At 47.3% G+C, this 19,889-nt stretch overlaps 1 protein-coding gene across 4 annotated transcripts in view; it reads right to left on the bottom strand.

Moving 5' to 3' along the window:
• PKP3 (plakophilin 3) overlaps nt 1-19,889 on the bottom strand; it is a 122,644-nt gene that overhangs the window by 52,126 nt on the left and 50,629 nt on the right. For 3 of the 4 annotated variants that reach the window (XM_029582228.1, XM_029582231.1, XM_029582230.1), the window contains exons 3-6: nt 19,796-19,884; nt 13,316-14,070; nt 12,297-12,420; nt 10,057-10,261 (exon numbers count right to left, since the gene is read on the bottom strand). In XM_029582228.1, coding sequence (XP_029438088.1) covers nt 10,057-10,261; nt 12,297-12,420; nt 13,316-14,070; nt 19,796-19,884 — 1,173 coding nt within the window. The remainder of the gene's footprint in view (nt 1-10,056; nt 10,262-12,296; nt 12,421-13,315; nt 14,071-19,795; nt 19,885-19,889) is intronic. The other variant, XM_029582229.1, reaches the window with a different exon arrangement.

Raw genomic sequence — 19,889 nt, 5'->3', positions numbered from 1 at the left:
CTGCCACATCCACACTGTACTGCTCACACTCCCTGCCACATGGCAGGGGCAGCATGGGAAGAGCTTGAATGAGTGACTGCATGGCTGTGGTCCCTTGTGGCACCTCCTTATCCTCCTCCTCCCCCCCACACCCCTTCTTTAGAAGGGAAGTGGGGACAGCACCTTAGTCTGCACTCACTCGAGTTGCTTCCATACTGTCACTGCTGTAAGGCTTCCTGCTCCTGCTGCCACTGCAGGGCCAGAGCCGCAGGGCTCGTGAAGGAGGAGAAAGGGGTACTGCCTCCTGGATCCACTAGGGTAGGGCTTCAGACTGCTCCTGCTGTTGAAACTGTGGATCTCTTCCTGTTGTTGCCCCTTGGTCTACCCTCTTTTGCTGCAGCCCAAGGGAGATTTTGGGAGATGAAAGGAGAGGGAGAGTGGGAAGAAGCTAGAGTGATGGGGGGGGAGGGGGGGGGCAAGCTGATGAAGATGATTTGGGAGAACACAACCAGGATGATGGGAGTTGGGGGAGGGGTGAGCGATGGAGAGAGCTGGGAAACAGAGGGATGAGAGATGAAGTGGTTAGACAGAATTTGAGGGCTTGAAGGAAAGCAGGATAAAGGGGTCAGAGATGGAGAGATTTGGGCTAGCAGGGTGAGGAACAGAGAGAGTTAAAGGGATGAAAGAAAGAGTGATGGAGGGCTGGGAGCATTGAGAGACAGAGAGGGTGAAAGAAAGCAGGAGAGTTAGAAAGGATTAAAAAACACAGGGGAGATGGAGGCCTAGGTGAGATCAATGGGCTTGAAAGCTGAGGAAGCTGAAGAGTGAAGAGGGATTGATAGATGAAGACATAAAAGAGAGGATATTGAGAACTAAGAATTGGCAATGTGAGTGAGGAATGGAACTGGAGGAGTAAGATGTCAGACAGAAAGAGTTGGAAAAGAAGGAGAGATGTGAAGAAGCAGACATTGAGGGAAGAAATAGATGTAGAGATGGAGAAAGTGAAATGAAGGAAAGAGATAGCAGAGTTACTTATCTGTAACAGGTGTTCTTCTAGGACCACAGGAAGTTAGTCCTCACACATGGGTGACATCACCGGATGGAGCCCGGCACGGAACTTTGATCTCAAAGATACTAGAACTTTCAGCATGCCCCACTGAGCGTGTGTAGCTGTATTCAGAGTCCCTCAAGTCCATGATATAGCCAATATATGGAGAAACCATTTCCCAGGGGAGGCGGGAAGGTTTTGTGAGGACTAACATCCTGATGTCCTAAGAGAACACCTGTTACAGCTAAGCAACTCTGCTTTCTCCTAGGACAAGCAGGATGGTAGTCCTCACACATGGGTGAATACCACGCTACAGGCTGTCCAAGCAGGTCAAAGTGGTAAACCGCATAGTGCTGGAGCACTACTCCCTCCTTTGCCTGAAAGGCAGCCGACCCACCAGGGGTGCAAGCTGGAGAAGAGTTGGGTTCTACAAAGAAAGCCAAGAAAAAGACTAAGACACAAACTCTCATATGTAGCAGGGATGCTTGAGGCAGGGGAGTGATGTGAGTGCAAGCAGAAGCAACAATGCATCATGGAAAACAGTACAAGCATGAATGAGATGTATTTGCACATAGTAGGGTCCTCCTCATAACATAAAAGCAAGGGTTTCTGACAAAAACAGTGGATCTAGATCCTCCTGGATACAGGAAGGACCCAGAAATGTAAACAAGAGAGACTTTAGGACGAAAACCACACAGTTTCTTTGGTATGAAAAAAACAACTGAAAAAACAAACTGGGGTACGAGAGCCCTCCAGAAAGAGACTGTTGACCATTGACAGCCAAAGGTCTGGAGAAGAGTGCCCAGGTATGGCTGGTAGACCGAATGGGCAGAAGAAACCCACACCACGCTTGAAGAACAAGCTGTAAACCACGGCAAGGCCTGGGGCAGACACTACGTGCAGAAGCATCAGACCCAGCTGACCGTACAGGACAGCTTCAAGGGTTTCAGGGGATGAGAACAATCCCTGAAACAGACTTGTAGCCCAAAGCTTCCCAGCAGGGAGATAAAATAGGTCTGAAGCTCACTCAAGAGCACCTGCCAGAACTGGTTCATCTATCCTGTCACTGGATAGCAAGGGGAGCAGGAAGGCCCTTTGGGCAACCCAGAGGATAAGAAAAAAAACTAAGGCAGTATCTCTCCCTGCAGGCATTCAAAGAGATACCATGGGATTCTTAGCTTCATCTCCACTTCCCCTGACAAACCAAGTGGAAGTTGGAAGGAGTGAAGAACACAATGAGGCAGACCGGTGAACCGTCAGGCAAGCCAAGCACAAGTCGCTCGATTGTCTATCAACCCAAAAGAACAACTCACTGCCGAAGACAGCAAGAAGTATCCCATTGAGATGGAGCGCTCAGTCTTCTTGAAACAGCGGAAACTGAGAGTGATTGTCCTGGGAAGAAGTCCCAAAGGCTCCACCAGGAGAAGGGAAGCCAAAAAGAGTCGCAAGCACAAACCCCAGTAGAACCTGATAGTATTACCAGCCTGGAAACCCAAAGGGCATCAGGGGAGGCCCAAGGCGATCAGGGGACAGAGTACCTAAAGGAGCACGTGGCCCAGCAATGGACAACATTGCACGACCCAGGATTGCTCTGCCCACAGACAGACTGATCCTGAAAACGGAGGGGAGAATAGCTTGCACGCTACTGTGAGCAGAGGATAGTACTCCTCATGCAGGGTACTCGGCCCCCAACTCCCTCTGCCATGGAAAAAGGTGAAAGGCACAATCACCTAGCTGAAGGACCGAAACACTCCTCACAGAGGAGGGTCCCGCAGGCAAGAATGACCGATGATAGCGATCCTTAAGAAAGACACCCACGGAGCCCAGCAGATACTATAGTAAATCCCGAACCAGGGGGAAACCTGGAGAGCCACCAAGGAGCAACACTGGACAGGCTCCCTCGAGGTTAGACATGCCACGTCTCAAAGCATCAAAGGGAGAGTGATACTCTCAACTACTCTTGGAAATGGCGCCAATCAGAGCAGTGGCATCCCTTGTTCGGGAACGGAAAGAGAGACATCCCTCAAAGGGGTGCACAGTGGGGTTTCCATAGGGGAACCTGAAAGGGTTGCCCTGGAAACCAGTTGAATCTCCCCTCCAGAGGGAAGAGGGAAGCAGCAGGATCGTGGCCTCCCGATCCTGAAAGACCTAGCAACTCCCCGAAGGAGAGTTGAAGCACAATCATTGCTCGCTGAGGTGCTGACATGACCCACTCACCACAGGCAGCCAGCCTCAGGTAGGGGAGGTCGCCACAGCAATTCTCAGAGGGGCCCCAGCTAAAGATGGTCCAATGACCACCACTGCTGCTCCCTCGCCCTGGCTTCCAAGGAGATGCGCTGATTCAGAGGATCAGGGCTCTGGATCAGAGAAAACAATTGCTCAGGGACAGAGCCCCAGGGACTGTTCAACAAGAACATGGTAGATGGCGAAAGACATATTCCTCTGCTGAGAGAGGAGAGGACCCTCGAGCCACTCTCGCGATGTCCATTCACCTCAGAATCTGACCAGGAGTGCAGTCCCCTTGGTCAGCCCTGCAGCTGTGGAACACAACCTGTTGTAACTGCTTGGAGGGACAATGCACACACACTCACACACACCAACACCTAGGTAACAGAGGGCAACTGGAAGCCCTCCACTGCGAAGTACACTGGGCAGACTCATGCAGTGGTAACCCAACCAGGGAGGGTGGCACACCCCTGATCCTGAGCACCATGCTTGTGGGAGAAATCCCACACCCCAATGAGGACCGAGAACCACATGCTAGAATTGGTGGTTACATGCTGCCCCATGACCAAGCATTAAGTGTGTAATGGCAGCTCCTCTACTAGCGCTCCTCGGTGCTATGAAGTACAAACTGATGCGGAGGCTGAGACTATGCCAAAAGATGACAGAACTCTAATGTAACTACGGACTGTACAGCCAGAGAGAATGCTGCCTGCTAGAGTTCGAGACACTTGGAACAGATGCTTATCTCTCCCAACCTCGTAAGCTGCATGTCAACACCACAGTAACTGCAGCAGAGTGGAAAGGACAGCATGACGACGGTGTCCCCAGCACCACTGGTGCTCTGGGTAAGGCATGGTGGAGTGTGGCAGTCTATGGCGTCACCCCCTTCAGTACTTGAGAACGCTCCAAGAGATAGGCCATCGGAACTGCGTCGGAACCAGCTCGCCTGCAAATCCCACAGGGAATGACTGCAGTGAAGTCCCTGGCAAGCGCAGGTGCTTATGGAGGACTGCGGACACATCCTGCGATCTATAAGCAGTTTGCCGGTAATTATCGCCAATCCTGATGCCACAGGTGCCCACAGACATTGACTACCCGGGGGCCTCGATGCCCGAAGGTATGGACCAAAGGAACCATGGGCATTTGCAGGGAGAGGCCCCACAGCCCCCCCCCCCCCCCGACAGACCATCGATATCAAAAAGGCACTGATGACTGCCAGTGCCAAAAGCAATTCTCCGATTTATCCGGTGGTGTCAATGCTGCGAGCTAGATGCCCTTGCAAGCATTACGGCTGTCGAGAGCCTCGCTAGCACCCATTAATACTGATGGTATGGCATCTTGGCAGGGCCCCCAACACTGTGATAGCCCTGAGCTTCCAAGTGCTCTGTAGTAACACCACCCAGGAGCCCTGAGGGCACCGGGCCACTGCGTACAGATGCTCCAGGGTGCCTTTATTAGATGGCTACCTCTGCGCTCAATCCGTAAGAGGCCAAGAATCCTTGCCCCCTCCCCCCCCAAGGACTGCAGGGTCATGCAGGGGCTTCAGAAAGTCCCAGCAGTCGATGGTCACAGGGGCAACAAGGGAGCTCAATGGTAAGTACGGTGCCTGGTTGGTGGGGCTTGAGGTAGTCGAGGAAGTAATGAGAGGCATCAGTGGTCTGAAGGCCTCTCTGGTAGCCCCCCCCCCCCACTTTGATGCCTTGAGGGCATCAATGGTATTGGGGCAACACTACATCACGATGGCACTGAGGTCATGTTGGCACAGAGGCCGTGCAACTCAACAACCTACGGCATACAGGGTATGCACCTTGATGGCATCGAGGGCTGCTCAGTATCGATGTTATGCACCTCAACAGCATTGATGACCTACCCCTGCTTCAGCCTCGACAGCCCCAAGGGTAGCCATGCACGCACTTTGATGGATCAAGTGCTTCGATTGGCTATGAGGGCCCTGCGAGCATCGAGAACACCATGGGCATCGAGAGCACAGCGGCATCGATGGTACCACGGTCACCACAGCACTGAGTGCAGTGAGGGTACAGAAGCATCGAGAGCCACAAGGGTACTGAAGCATTTGGTGCACTGAGCCATCGAGTGCACAGAGGCATCAAGTGCACCGAAGGAACCGTTACATCGAGTGCATCAAAGGCATTGTGGCATCAAGTGTATCAAACGCACTGTGGCATCGAGTGCATCAAGGACACAGAGGCATAGAGTTCACCGAAGGCACAGAGGCATTGAGTGCCCGAACAAGTGCAACAAGGGCACAGTGGCATTGAGTGCATCAACGGCACCGTGATATCAAGTGCATCATGACATCAAGTGTACCACATCACGGCACAGAGTCATTGAATGTCTCGAGTCATTGAGTGCATTGAGGCACCATGTCATTAAGCTCGCCACATCACGGCACAGAGCACTGCCGCACCAAGGCCTCGATGCCCAAACTGGTGCAGCAAGTCTCCAGTTCCACCAACGCCAACAGCACAGAAGGCCACCACGGCATCGTGGGTGGTCACACACCTCAATGGCAATGAGGGTTATTCTGGACTTCAGACAGCATCAAAGTGACCATGGTACCAAGGTCCTGACATCGATGCATTGGATGAACGGTGCGCTGGTCACAGCTATGCACGGGTAACCCTTCATGGTCTTGGCACCGAGGTGTGGCAGCAAGCTGCTAGCCCAGGCTCCGCTCACCCTCTCTCCAAGGAGGAGAAGCAACGTCATCCAGGGCTCCCACCCGTGGAAATTAGTTCCTGAGATGTGGGGAGGATGAGATCCCCCCTTCCCCCCACAGGAATGGCATGGTCCTCAATCCTTTCAACGTCTGAATCCATCGATGCCGAGCAATCGGTGAACCGCCATGAAACTCCAGCCCGGGTAGAACTCAGGCGAGTCCCCAGGCTCAGCAGCCTACATGGATCACCGACGGACTGCATAGTTTAGTCTTGTCAGCACTGTGGAAAAAAAAAACAAAACAGAGCAAAGAGAAGACACAAATACAAAACCTGCAGGAGCAGTTTTTTCTTTTCTTTTAAGACTCTGCCAAGACTGAACAAGGGAGAACCCACCATGTGGCCAGCAGACAGTTGGAAAAAAGAATAAAACTACCAGAAAGAAAAGCTGCAGCTCTAGAAAAAAATCACTTACAAACTGTAACAAGAGTGCAAAGCTGAATATTGTGAAAAACAACATTTTCTGATAAAAAATAATACGAGCTTCAGAACCACGATATGACAGCTCAGAGGAAAAAAACGCAACTGTGGGACTCTATCTAGGGGGCAGGGTGATGACTACAGCTGCACACGCTCAGTGGGGCATGCTGAAAGCTCTAGAATCTTTGAGATCAAAGTTCCGTGCCGGGCTCCATCCGGTGATGTCACCCATATGAGGACTACCATCCTGTTTGTCCTAGGAGAAATCAGAGGCAGATAGAGAGGGAGGCAAGATAAAGAGAGACATATGGGAGGAAAGCAGGATGAATCAGGAGAAGACAGACAATCTAGAAATAGAGGAGAGACCAAGAGTAATATGAAGAAAAACTCAGACAACAAAGATAGAAAACAGTGTTTTTGATTTATTATTATTTTGAGTAGTACTAATTATTTATTATTTTTTATATTAGTTTATATGACTTGTGTTAGTTTAAATTATGATAGTGTGTGTGTGTTTACATATATATATATATTTCTTGTTTCGTAAATTGCTATAATTCAAGAGTTCAGATTGGAATTACTTAATGTGAATGTGGATAGAAGCGTGGTTTGAGGACTTTGTTCTAACATTGTCTCTGTGCCCATCCTGGCCTCTCTAGTTTCTACCAAATCCCCCTGATACAGTTCCCAGAATGCAATGCAAACCTTTGGAATGCCAGGCCCATTGTTTCCCCTGAGTTATTTCTCAGTGGCTTCACTGCCTAGAATCTCTTTCATAATTCCATAGAAACGCAGGAGGCTTCAGAAAGAGCAAGAGAGAGGGAGGCAAAGAGAGAGCAAGAAAAACCACCTCTTCACTCCAAAAGTATTCATAAATCTTCTGTCCTCCCTTAAGGGGGAAAGCATTTGCTAAGTGTTTAGAACTAGTTTTGCAATCTCCTCATGCCTTCCAACACAAATGAAAACAACGTGGTAACCATGTCACTCCCCTCAGAGAACCTGAAAGAAAATTAGCAGACAGACTGCAAGAGACATTTTATTTGACCAACCAAATGTTTTTCTTTCTGAAGATACTCTGCTTTTGTTAGCTTGTCTGCACACATCCCTCTTCAAAAGCAAGCCTTAATGTAGTGCAAGACCAGGGCATCCCATCCAATTTGTTTGCTGACTTTGCTTCCTGCATGCTTGAAAAACAACAATATCAAAATCCCAGAGAAAAGTACTTTTAGGGGTGGAGGTAGCGGTGAGGGAGTTATCTTGTCAATGTCACAAACGAGGCTACTGCAGAATCTTTTGTGAATGCTAATGGGTCATAATACATCTAGACCTCTTCCTTAAAATGGATTCCTCTTGCACGCCAGCTGCGTGAACACATATGAATGTATATCTAGATATCTTTACCTGCAGGGTAGCTCTACATTTGCATCCACCGGCGTCGTTGGTAGCTACGAAATCACTTGGTGGTCCATCACATTGTTTATTATTTTTTTTACCCGTGGACTTTGCTTAAGTTTTCAAAAGGAAAGCTGTCCCTTTGAAAAACTGCCTCAGGAAAGGCAGCTGCACAGATCTGCACCTCCTTTTCCTGCAGGCAATTTCATAAGTAAGTGCTTACTTGCCAGCCCCTCCCCAGTGCCGCACCCGGGGAACGATTCCTTTCACCACAGGTAAAGTTACGTTGGCTGCAAGTGGCAGGGGCCGTCTCTTGTGTACATCTAGCAGAACTAGAAAAGTGATAAGTAGTAGTAGTAATCAGTCAGCAGAAGCCAGTTCTGCTGGTCTTGGAAGCCCAAAAGGAAGATAAGGAAATTATTGGGTCAAAAATAAGTAAAACATGTGATCTGTGAACATATGATAAACATTTCTGTTCCCTTCCCTTTTATCCTATCAGGAAGTCTCATGCACTTGAACTACTCAGACTAGTAGCAAAGCTGGTTTCCTATAACTGTACTGTGGCTCTGTCTACACATATGCAGTGATACAACTGTAAAATATACTGGGATGCTGCAATCCCATTTGGATATAAGACACTATAATTTCTAGCAATTTCATATCAATCCTACACCATTCTGAAGACATTTCTGGTACTTTTACTAGGATTAAATAAATGATCTAGATTAGCTGCCAGGTACTTATGATCCAGACTGGCCGCTTCAGAGGCAGGACACTGGGCTTGATGAACCTCGGTCTGGCCCATCATGGCACTTTTTATAGTCATAAGGCCTGATTTTCAAAAGCATTTACATATGTAATGCACGTTTCCTGAGTAAGTGGCCTTTTGAAAATTGCTGCAATATATGACATTGAATTGTCAATAAGTTTTACCTGTGTTAAGTGCACAACGCGGGTAAATGGCTTTTGAAAATTGCCTCGACAGTATGCTACCTTTACATGCATAGCTCCTTTGAAAATTCATCTGGTAGCTTGTTGGTGGCAGCAGTGGAATATTGTTTCTCTCGCCTTGCTTGTCTGTAACTGCAGTAGAAAAAATGCTCTTCCAGGGCTAGCCTGGTAGCTCAGTGATGTTGCTATGCACTCTCATGCAGAGCACCTGGGTTTATTTCCCACATCAGGTCTTCTGCTCCCCCTGCCAGCAGGGACTAGGGATACTGCAGAAGTGGCACTCAGGGCCCCTGAGGGAGTCACAGTCATCGCACAATAGCAACATCTAGTAGCCGGAGTGAGGGCCCAGAAGGAGTCCTGGTGCTGTAATAACTAGGCTAAGTAAACTAGGAGAGAATATGAAATAGGGGAAAAATCTTCCAATGGAGGCCAGCTCCGATTAAGATGGAGATCCAAAGGAGCAGGAGGATACTGCCAGGGTAAAAAATAAACAAACATACCTCTTCTCATTAAGTCTTCCTTCCTTCTCCATTCTCAACCTAAAAATGCTGCACTGGTCTCACTGGATGTAAATTTCAAGTAAAACAGATTTCTACTCAGCATTTTTGCTCCATAAAGATGGTAAAACTAGCACTGGATTAGGATTATAAATACATAATCTGCAGGTGCAGTGATACATGAGGACCAGGCTATGCGTAGTACAGATTCCGAAAGGTGGAGGTCATCAGAAGGTGACTAGTTCTGCATGATTTCATAAATTCAAACTTGTAACCCAAGTAGAGAGTTCATCTTTCGCTCACTGAGCTCTGTTACTAATTGCTTTTATCTTGGAATAACATCCTGCCCTCCAAGTCTGTGACAAACTGTGAATTTAGGAGACGAAGTAGCTTCTAAAACCAGATCACAAATCCCAGAATGCACTAATATTGCCATAAAATTAGGATTGGCCCTACTGAACCAAATGCATTTGGTAGCATCACCATAGCGCACAAGATTGTGACTTTCAAGGACTGGAGTTGGCCAAACAGGCCAGGTTTTCAGGATATCCACAATGAATATGCATGAGAGAGATTTGCATGCATTGCCACCATTATTTGCAAATCTATCTCAAGCATATTCATTGTGGATATCCTGACAAACTGGCCTGTTGTGGCTTTTGAGTACTGGAGTTGGCCACCCTGCTCTACAGTTTCTTACCCCTGAGTGTCTAATTTCTTGTCTGTACTATGAATACATTTTGCTAAGGAGCAATACTTCCAGCAAAGGCAGACTGCACAGTGCACACTACTTCCATGCTCTCACCTGTTGCATTCTTACGAAGTTCATCGTCCTGTTCTTTCAATGTCAACATCAGCTCATAGATGCCATTCTCCTCCACCAAGACCATCTTGTTCTCAGGGCTATCATAGATAAGATTACGCATGGCACCGGTGGCATGCCGCTGGACCTCATGGTTTGAGTGGTTAAACAGTTTTACTAGCTTTGGGATAGCTTGCAGACTCCGGGCCTGTGACAGGAGGAAAAGAGACCCTTGGTGACCACTGTCATTTCATTTATTAAAATTTTGATTCCCGCCTGTAAAAAGATGTTATCCAGGCGGCAGTACAATCAAAACATATTCATAATCTCATGCTGGGCTTGATGGACCCTTGGTCTGACCCAGTATGGCATGTTCTTATAATCAGGTAATAAGTCAAATTAGTAAATAATAATTACAAGACTAAATCAACTAGTAACAATAAACATAAAAAAAACCTTTGGTTTGATAGGTTGGTAACATCAAACTAAAATAGCAGGTAGATAAACCTGAGAAACTGCTGCTTTCATTGTAACAGTTAACATTAAATGAGCCTGAATTTAAGATGGAAATGCTGCATCCTAGAGCATTAATCATTACAATAGGCCTGATGAAGAAAAAAAGAACATGCTTTCACTGCTTCCCGAAACTTTAGATAATCAGTTTGTGAACAAATATCTTTTCTTAAAAAGAAGCCATGACTCTGCATGGAAAGATGGTCAAAATCCATGGTGCTGAATAATTGCAGCTAAGGGGGAGAGAAATAGATTGAATAGTAAGGGAGATAAAATGGAATCCTCTGGAACCCCAAATGGAAGGGTAACTGATTCCGATAGATACCGGATTGTTCCATTCTACGTGGAATGAGCAGTCTGAGAAATATGAAATGAACCATGATAGGCCTCTGCCATATATCCATGCTCCGACTCTGTTCCTATGTGAACACAGATCATACTCTCATTTGTCTTTTCATCAGGGCTTGAAACGCTTACTCTTCCACCACGTCTATTGCTGGTATTTTAATCTATTGGCTTCCAGGGACCTCCTGCTTCCTTTGTCAATATGGAACATGCCGGTGGAAATACCACATGTCCTGCTTCCTTGCCACTTTACTGCTGAAGGTTCAGAGATAGTTGTGGAAACTGAATTCATCTAAATTCCTTGTAAAAGTGCAGCAAAAACAGGTCTTCCAGGTTCCAAAGCAGATACACAACACCCCAAAACCAACAACGTCCATTGCTCCCTTTACCTAGAGGCTGAATACACCCCTCTTCCCTTTGTATCATCAATTCAGCCAAGAGGCTCACAATGTCTACTTGACATTTTACAAGTATTATGTTTCATAATGAGACAAACACACCTATGACCTTTGCTACGTCAGTCTGTCCATATGAATATATCAGGCACTTGCCATGGGAAACTTGCCTGATCTTTGCTATGTGGCCAGCTTACAGACTATGAATATGTTCATATTGTCAGGGCTTAACTGCCAGTAAAGGGTGAGCCCAGGACAGGAGCAGCTGGATTCAGGGCCAGGACAGGCTAGAGCAAGAAGGGACTCTTCACCTGTACCAGCCACCTCCCCCCTCAGGTTGAGCCTTTGGGTTCTGGTGGCCAGCAGATCAGGACACCAAAGGGCAACCATAAGAGCAAGGCTAACACACAACAAAACAAGGTTCCCACAAGAGACAGATAATCAACTACAAACAAACAAACAAACAAACCTGAACAGGAAGACAGGACCAACAAACATAGCAAAAACCAGAAGGCCATAACTAAGGTTCCAAACAAACAGAGCAAACAAGAACAAGGAGCAAGAAGGCCTCTAGACCAGATACAAGACTGAAACTCATAGTGCCAGAAATAGGAGCAAGGGGACTCTCCAAGCACAGGCAGGGAACTTAATGTGAGGCAGGCTTAAATAGGAGCAGCAGTGCTGAGTCATAGCCAACATGGTTGCCAGCAGAACCTCCAAGCCATAGGAGCTTGGAGGACTGAGGCATCATGGAATATAGCCTGCTGAGGGTGCCTGCGGCAGGAGGGTCACATACGTATTCTGTACATAGCTAGCCAGATGGTTTCATGCCATGACAGGCTGAGCCGGTCCTAGTTTCACTCAGAACTGTGGAAGCTCACAGATGCAGAGGGAGTAAAACCAGAACTAGTGCAGCCTGTCCTGTAGACATGAAACCTACAGGTTGCCTTAAGAATAGGATATACGCATTATCTCCTCCTCAATTCTCACCTGTTTCTTGGCATCGTTGTCACTGTAGCATTTGTGCTGGATGTAAGCAGCTCCTAGTACCTGCAGGTTAGCATCACTGGCCATTAAGTATTTCACTGCTGAAGGCATGTCAATATCATCAAACCTGAAAGAGAGGATGGAGTGGGGAGAGTAAGGGAGAAGGAATCAGACTAGAACACTGCCACTCCCACTTTCTATCCCTAGTTAATTCATCTTCCAAAGGATTATCAGACATGATGTACTTGCATAGTAGTGCCATGTGTTAACTGCAAGATTGTCACAGCTGTATTCCCCGCATCAGTATCCCAACTGCCTTAAAAAAATATAAGCTTCCATCCTAGCTCTCCACCTTAGACAATCACATCCCCCTACAAACCTGTTTCTCCACTGGTGTTTACATTTTCTAAAGAATCTCCTTAAGAGTCTGCTTGAGAATGGCCCGCACTTTTGGGTCCAAACATGAGGTGAGTGATCATATGATGAACTACTCTCACTTTAGGGAGACTTTTAAAATAATTGATTTATGAATGCGCTGAATTATGTATGCACATGAAAGATGTTTGAATGATGGTAGCTGGAGGTGAAAGCTGACAATTGGTGCTACTGCTCATAAGTTTCATAAGAACATAAGACATGCCACGTTGGGCCAGTGACACGCACTGACCAGATTCTGGGTGCTTGCAAACCAGGTTCTGGACAGAGCTGTGGCCTGTGGCCCTTGGTCAAGGATTGATGTAATGATGGCTGAACTAGACAGGAGATTTAAAAAAGGGGCACAAACAACCAGTGTGTGCGAGTGAAGGTTCATGGTGCATAGAGAGAGGCTGGTTTTGACTGAGAAGTCCAATGAAGCATGATGATAATACTGGGCCAAAAAATACATAAATAATGGTAGGGTAATAATAATTTGCCTGCATTGATGGGTATCTAAGAGATTTTTCTAATCTAATTTGGTTACTCCTACCCCTTTCTTCCATGCCCACGTAGCTACTGCCTGCTCTATGCAGAAGTCTACTCACCCGCCTGTAAATGATTGTTGAGTCATCAAATCCTGGTTTCCATCAAACATATCCATGCCTCTCAGGTCCTGCATCTGGTTGCTGGCTTCAACCAGGCTCCGCACAGAGGGAGCCCTGGAGTTCTGCTCTATCATCCCTTGATAGGAGGCTCCAACTCCAGACCCCTGCTGTACGTTACCAAAGGAACTTGTACTCAAACGGGAACGATTTGTGCTCTGAAAACGCTGCAGGGTTCGCATAGCTGGTGCCCTGATGGTCCGATTCTGAGTAACTTCCACTCTATCCACCCAGCCTGCACCATCTCTGCTTCCAGATCTTTGAAGTGCTGGATTCGCGGCGGAGGTAGAGACCTGTTTCTCCATGACATAAGAGCTTCTGTAGGCATTCCCACCGCCCCCAGCACTGCCACCCCCGGCGTAGGTCTGCATTCCATAGTAAGATCGTGCCGGAGGCATCTGCTCTGACATCATGCTGTATCGGTCATCCACGCCCATCTGGGTAACTGGTCCATCGCCGATGCGTAAGGAACGCAAGGACATGGTGTCAAAGTCCCGTCTGCCATGGCTGCGTTCATGGAAGGAAGTTGGTCTGGCAGTGTGCATGGCATTATAACTTGTGTACCCCTGTTGACCTGTCTGGCCTTGCTGCCTCATTTGACTTGAGGTACTTATTCTCCTGCTGACACCGCCATCCACTGCTGAACGGGAGGACCAGTTCCCTGCCTTTCCTGTGCTATAACCAACAGGCCGAAATGTCTGCAGAGAGGAAGAAATAGACATAAAAAAAAAAAAATGAATGAATCTGCTTCAAATAAAACTGAATATAATGCTTGACCTTTCTGTTCCAGACCTAAACTCCCTTGTTGAGTATGGCCTTCCTTTGCAAGAAAGCTTTTTGTTATCCATCAGTGTGCACATCACATAAGGTGTTTTCTATTCATATCCCAGTTATATAAGAGCGGGAAAACTTGATGGCTTAGAGTTGGTTGGCAGGCTTGATATTGAACTATTTCAGGCTGCTTAGATCAGCGGACTTTATTTGTTATATGACATAGCAATTCTACCACATTTAAATCTGTCATGGGGTAGGATGACCACACAGTTTGTTTAAACGTCTATCCTAATGCTCTCAGAGATTTGTAGCCCTGTTCTCTATCGATGAAACAGTCACACATCCCAGAATGCTCTGAGTTGGGAATTTTAAATTATTGCTGACTAATTCTTAGAGAGCTAGCAAAATATGGTGTAACTACCTATTGAGATGAGGTAGGGAAGCACCATACCTCTCCATCCACACCAACTCTTCCACAAACACCTTTCATGATAGAATAATATTTGTGTATATATATTTCTTTGTGATCTAGTAGATGAGAAAAAGTGCAAGGACTTATGTTCTATTGTGCTCTTCCTATTAATGTATGCTGAGATTTGTTAAATGACGCCAAGAGAAGATGAATGCAAAGTGCATTGTTTAACACAACCCTCTCAATCATTTTGCAAAAGCAGAACTGTTGTTCACGTCCTAGAATGCTTAGGGAAGGGAGCTGAAAACAAGGTACAGGCCTCATGTATCCCTGATGGCTTGCGGTTTGTTGGCACACACAACCAGGAAGTAGTTGCCAGGGCACCTGATTTCAGTAGAGTCCCAGGTACAACTGCTCCTTATAGCACCGGTTTGAAAACGTGGCTCCTGTGCAAAGCTCACTGATGGAAAAACAGTTCCGTGAAAACCCTGATCCTCCTGATTTTGCATAGCACCATATACAAATGTTTTGCATATTGCAAATGCACACCAACTGTAGATACTGCATTTCCACTTAGTTTGTGAGAAAAACTCAAAAGTTGGATAAATATAAAACGTCTAGGATGATTTTATAGATACATTTTAAGCTGATAATAATTAGTGTCATACCATCGAGTGTTAAGCTGCAACAGGACAGAGCATTACCATGCCTGGGAAATCTCCGAATTTAGCCCGGAGACTCCAGATATTTAGAGAAATTACCAGGTTTCCAGGCAGGACTATAAAATCTCCAGTGGGCGTGGGTGCAGGCGCTATTTCTTACTTTGCGGCACACCGCTCGGTCCTCTCGCTCCTTTAACTTCTGGCCCATAACGCATGCGCTGCTGCCAGGGTGGATTGGCTTATCGGGTGATCAGGCATGACCCGCTGGGCTGGTCTAGTTGGTCACATGGGCCCCCGTTTTGCATCGAGCCTCCCGCTCTGCTGTGTCCCCCCCCCCCCCCGTGGTGAGTAAAGCAGAGCAGCCTGCACGTGCAAAGCAAGCGACGGCAACCCAACCTGATTGCTTCAGTGCAATTTCCTCCAAAGCTGGTGGCTGGCCCCAGGTAAGGTGGCTCGAGTCTCAACCATAGTGGGAAGGGAACGGAGGTGAAAAAGGGGGCGAGTGGCGGAGAAAGCAGCAGAAAGGAAGGAAAGGGGGCATGAGTGAGAGGAAAAGGGGGAGTGGAGTGAAATGGGAGTTCAAGAGAGGATGTGAAAGAGGGAAGAGAATGCGTGGTAATTCAGAAGGGGCTCTCTCACATCTCCTTTCAAACTCCCACTTATTCTCCCCCTCTCTTCCATATCCCCTTCTGAACTCCCATCTCACCTCCACTCCCCTTCCCCTCCTTATATTAAAGAAAATGAAAAAAACGAAGCAAGAAAGACTGCCTGTTTGTTGGGGGAGGGAAGAGAGAAAGTGTGTTGCATCGCTGAACCTATCCCGTCCCCCACTAATCTAGAGAAATCCCAGGGTGAGCCAAACTCACGCGTTCCCAGGTAGGAGCATTACTGGATGGAATCTGAACAGAGTTGCATTGGATGGGTACCAGAGGATTTTTCCGAAACTTGATAGAATGCTGTTTATGGGCACCTATGGACTTTTTATTTGCATTATAAAATCAAAAACAGTATGTATGAGAGAGACTGGTGCACAAGAGAGACCAATGATTATAATTATCTCATGCTCCTAGCGCTGTGTTCGTCAGTCAGTGGTTGTGTTTTACGACGGTCTATTTCTCACTTCATCTTTAGAGGGTGGGTTTTGTATTTATTCAATAGGTTTTACACCCCAATGGATTTCTAGAGCTCTCACCTTGGCTGTAACAGTCCTACTGAGCCTGGGAGCACCCATTTTGTGCCAACAGCCAGTGGGTGATATCACCTTGAGGCCGATGTATTAACGTGCACAGAGCTACGCAAAAGCCACTTCGTAGCATTAAAAGGGCATACAGTGCATGTTAAATGGGCTAATGCACACTATTTTCCCATTTAGCGTGCAAACTTTGTTTTGCAAATGGCTATTTTTTTTCACAGTAGATTTACGCTTGCAAAATTGTATCAAAATGTATAGAAGAGCAGTGCAAAAGTTAGCTAATGCATAGCCAAATTACAAGGGGAAAAAATCCCTTTACAGACGTGATTTTGGAAAAAAATGACACCTCTATGAGCTGTAATCAGGGGCGTTGCTACATACTTAAAAGATCTGGGGCACGGGGCCGCCCATACCCCCAGATTTTGATAATTGAACTGAAAATATAGGGGTAACTTGGATACAGGCTTAACTACCTGACTCTTTCCACTTCCTTATCCAAATTCTTAACCCACCCCCTAACTCCTTCCCACTCTTCAGCTCCCCTTCCCCTATCTCCCAGCCTAAGACCCCTTGCACAATCACCCATTTCCCACTGTTCCCCCAGCCCTCACTCAGACCAATTGTCCCACCTAAACCCTAAGGGCTCAATTTTAGAAAACATTTACTCGCTTAAAACTGGGTTCTTCACATGCAAATGCACATTGACTTGTCCATAGGATTTACTTGCATCACTTTACGTGCTTAAATGGCTTTTTAAAATTGCTACAATAGTATGTTACATTTGCATGTATAACTCCTTTGAAAATTACCTCTTAAGTGCTTTTTCTACCTGCCCACCCGATTCCCAAGTCGCTCCTTAAAATCCCCCCCCCCAGTTCCTCCGCTTCTGCCCTCCGTTCTCGTGTCCCTACTCTCACCACCCCCAACACGTCCATTCTCCACTATCTCCATGCAAGAATGGGTGCAGAGCAGAGCTAGGATAATTTCCCCTTGAATAAAATATAAATTCACATTTTGTTGTCAACTCAGTAACAGCAACACCACATCCCTCCACTGCCAGACATCTTGTGAAGTAACACAAAACCATCTTTCTGACACTCTCAGAAGCCATACAGACCAGCTACCACGCCATAATAGCACTGACTGCCAGGACTCAAACAGCAACAACCCCCAAGGCCAGCACCCCTCTTATTGGAAAACCAGAACGCTATAGGGCCCTTCACAGAAGCTGCAAGCGGCAGAATCCCTCTCCTTTGTCACACACGCAGAAGACCTTTCCTAGTATAGAAACCTGCAGCCAAAAACTGAAACAGAGACCCTGAGAAGCCGGACTCGGCATGCAGCGCCACACTGGAGGAAGAGGAGTAGAAATGCATTTCCTCCTGTACTGATCAAAGTACAAAAATATAAGACCTGCGCATTCCAGTCGCTCCAAATGCAAAATGAAACGCTTGTTTCTACCTTTTTTTGTGTAAACAGGTCTCTCTTTTTGTTTACTTTCCTCTTGTTGGTCTTCCTATTTCTTTTCTCTTCTCCTGTCTTCTTCCCCTATTTCCCTATATCTGACTCGGACATTGATCTTTCTCTTTCATGTTTTCTCTCTCTCTCCCTTGCTTTTCTCTCCTCTCATAGCTAAATTTCACCCCTCATCTCCCCCCCCCTTCTCATTTTCTGGTCTTCAATCTCCCTCTTATTACCTCATACCTAACCCCCCCTCCCCAGGCCTCCCATTCCCTTTTCCCCCTCCCTAGTCCCGTTTCCTCTGTGTACTCTCCACCAGCCCTCATCCATCTTCTTCTGCTTCTTGTCCTCTCACCTGCCCGCATCTCCTTCCGTCCCTCCTCCCCTTTCTTCTGCCTTTTAACCCCTACCCAGCCTCCTATTTCCCCGTTCACCCCCCTTTCACAGACCTGTCCTTCTCAACATAAGAAGTGCCCTGCTGGCTCAGACCAGTGGCTCGTAGAGTCCAGCATCCGATCTCTGACCGTGGACAGGCTGGGCCACATGGAAGCAGCAGGAATAGCACTTCCCCCGTGCTCATTCCCAGATTCCCTCCGTCTCTCGTTGCCTCTCAAACCCTCCCCAGCCCCTCCAGGTCCTTCACACACCCTCCCCTCCCCCCCCCCCCCAAGACCATCTACCTCACCCCTATTCATAGCTCCCATCAAATCGCCTACTTACTGCATCCCTGAATATCCCATCCAATCCCGAGTCCCCACTCTTCCACCCAATCCCTGAATCCCCAAGCTCCTCCTAATCCCAGGGTCCTAGTTTTGCCACGTTTCCACTCAATCTCTTCTCATCTCTCACCTCCACCTTTCCTCCCTTCTCTCATCTTCCACCTCCCCATCTTTCTCCTTTTTACACCTTCTCCTCTCCGATATCGCTCCTTCCCTCACCCTTCTTCCTTACTAACTCCCTCCTTTACATCTCTACCCTCTCCTCCTATCAATCCCTAGCACTCTCCCCTCCCTCTTGCTGTCCTCCCCATCTCTCTTCTTTCCTCCCCTTCCCCCATCCTACTAACCTCACCTCCCCACTTTCTCATCTTTCTCTTCCCCCTCGCTTCCTCACTCATCTTTCTTCTTCTCTCTCTCTTTTTCTCTCATGCCCACTAAGTGACTCCTAACTCTCCTTCCAGTAAGAGATGGTCAGCTCGGCAGGCAGGAGTAGCAGGGCTCTGTGCCACCTGCTTTCTAGGTCTGTCGGTAGCACTGACCCGCAGCGACCCCTACATCCCAGGCCATGAAGCTCACGTGCAGCGCTTCCCGTTTCAAAGCGGAAGTGCACCAGTAGAAGGCTATGCATTCTCCGAGTCTCCATGGCCGGTAGTGCAAGGATTGCCTAATGTCAGCGCTGCTGACAGACCTGGAAAACAGGAGCACAGTGCAGCATAGAGAAGGAAAAAACTGGCCAGGGGTTAGCACAGTACTTGAGATTCAGGGTACTAATGATAAGACTTGAGGCGTAGGCCCCATGTGCCCAGACCCAACGATGCCTCTGGCTATAATTAGTTTTTGCAAAATTTTCCACAGATAGTAAAATAGCACGCTGAGCCTATTTTCTGTGCATTTTAGTTATCGGCCTCCTTGTCTCCCACACCCCACTAATGGAGGGATCAGTCGACATGACTGACTGCCTTATTGCTGTCACAGCACAATGGTCTTTATGTGACACTGAGTTCCCCACTAGTGACAGTGGAAATCCAATGATTTAATTTGAAGGTTCCTCTTGATTTTAGGCCAGAAACATTACAGAAGATACAAGGGCATCATCTATTCTCAGTCAGTCCACACCATATACTCTTGTGTACATAGATCAGTGATGGGGACCCTATCCAATCTCACCCAAGAGAATACACAGAATAAAATGAGTGTACTTACCGCAGTTTTCTGTTCAGTGCTGAGGACTTGAGAACGAGAGCTGAAAGCCGGCATCGTCCCATACTGGTACCTGGAGGTTTTGCTTTCTGCTGGA

Source organism: Rhinatrema bivittatum, chromosome 17 (genome assembly GCF_901001135.1).
Source record: "Rhinatrema bivittatum chromosome 17, aRhiBiv1.1, whole genome shotgun sequence".
In the NCBI taxonomy this organism is placed as follows: Eukaryota; Metazoa; Chordata; class Amphibia; order Gymnophiona; family Rhinatrematidae; genus Rhinatrema; species Rhinatrema bivittatum.
The sequence above is the reverse complement of the archived record's forward strand: the minus strand, read 5'-3'. Positions and strand labels throughout refer to the sequence as shown.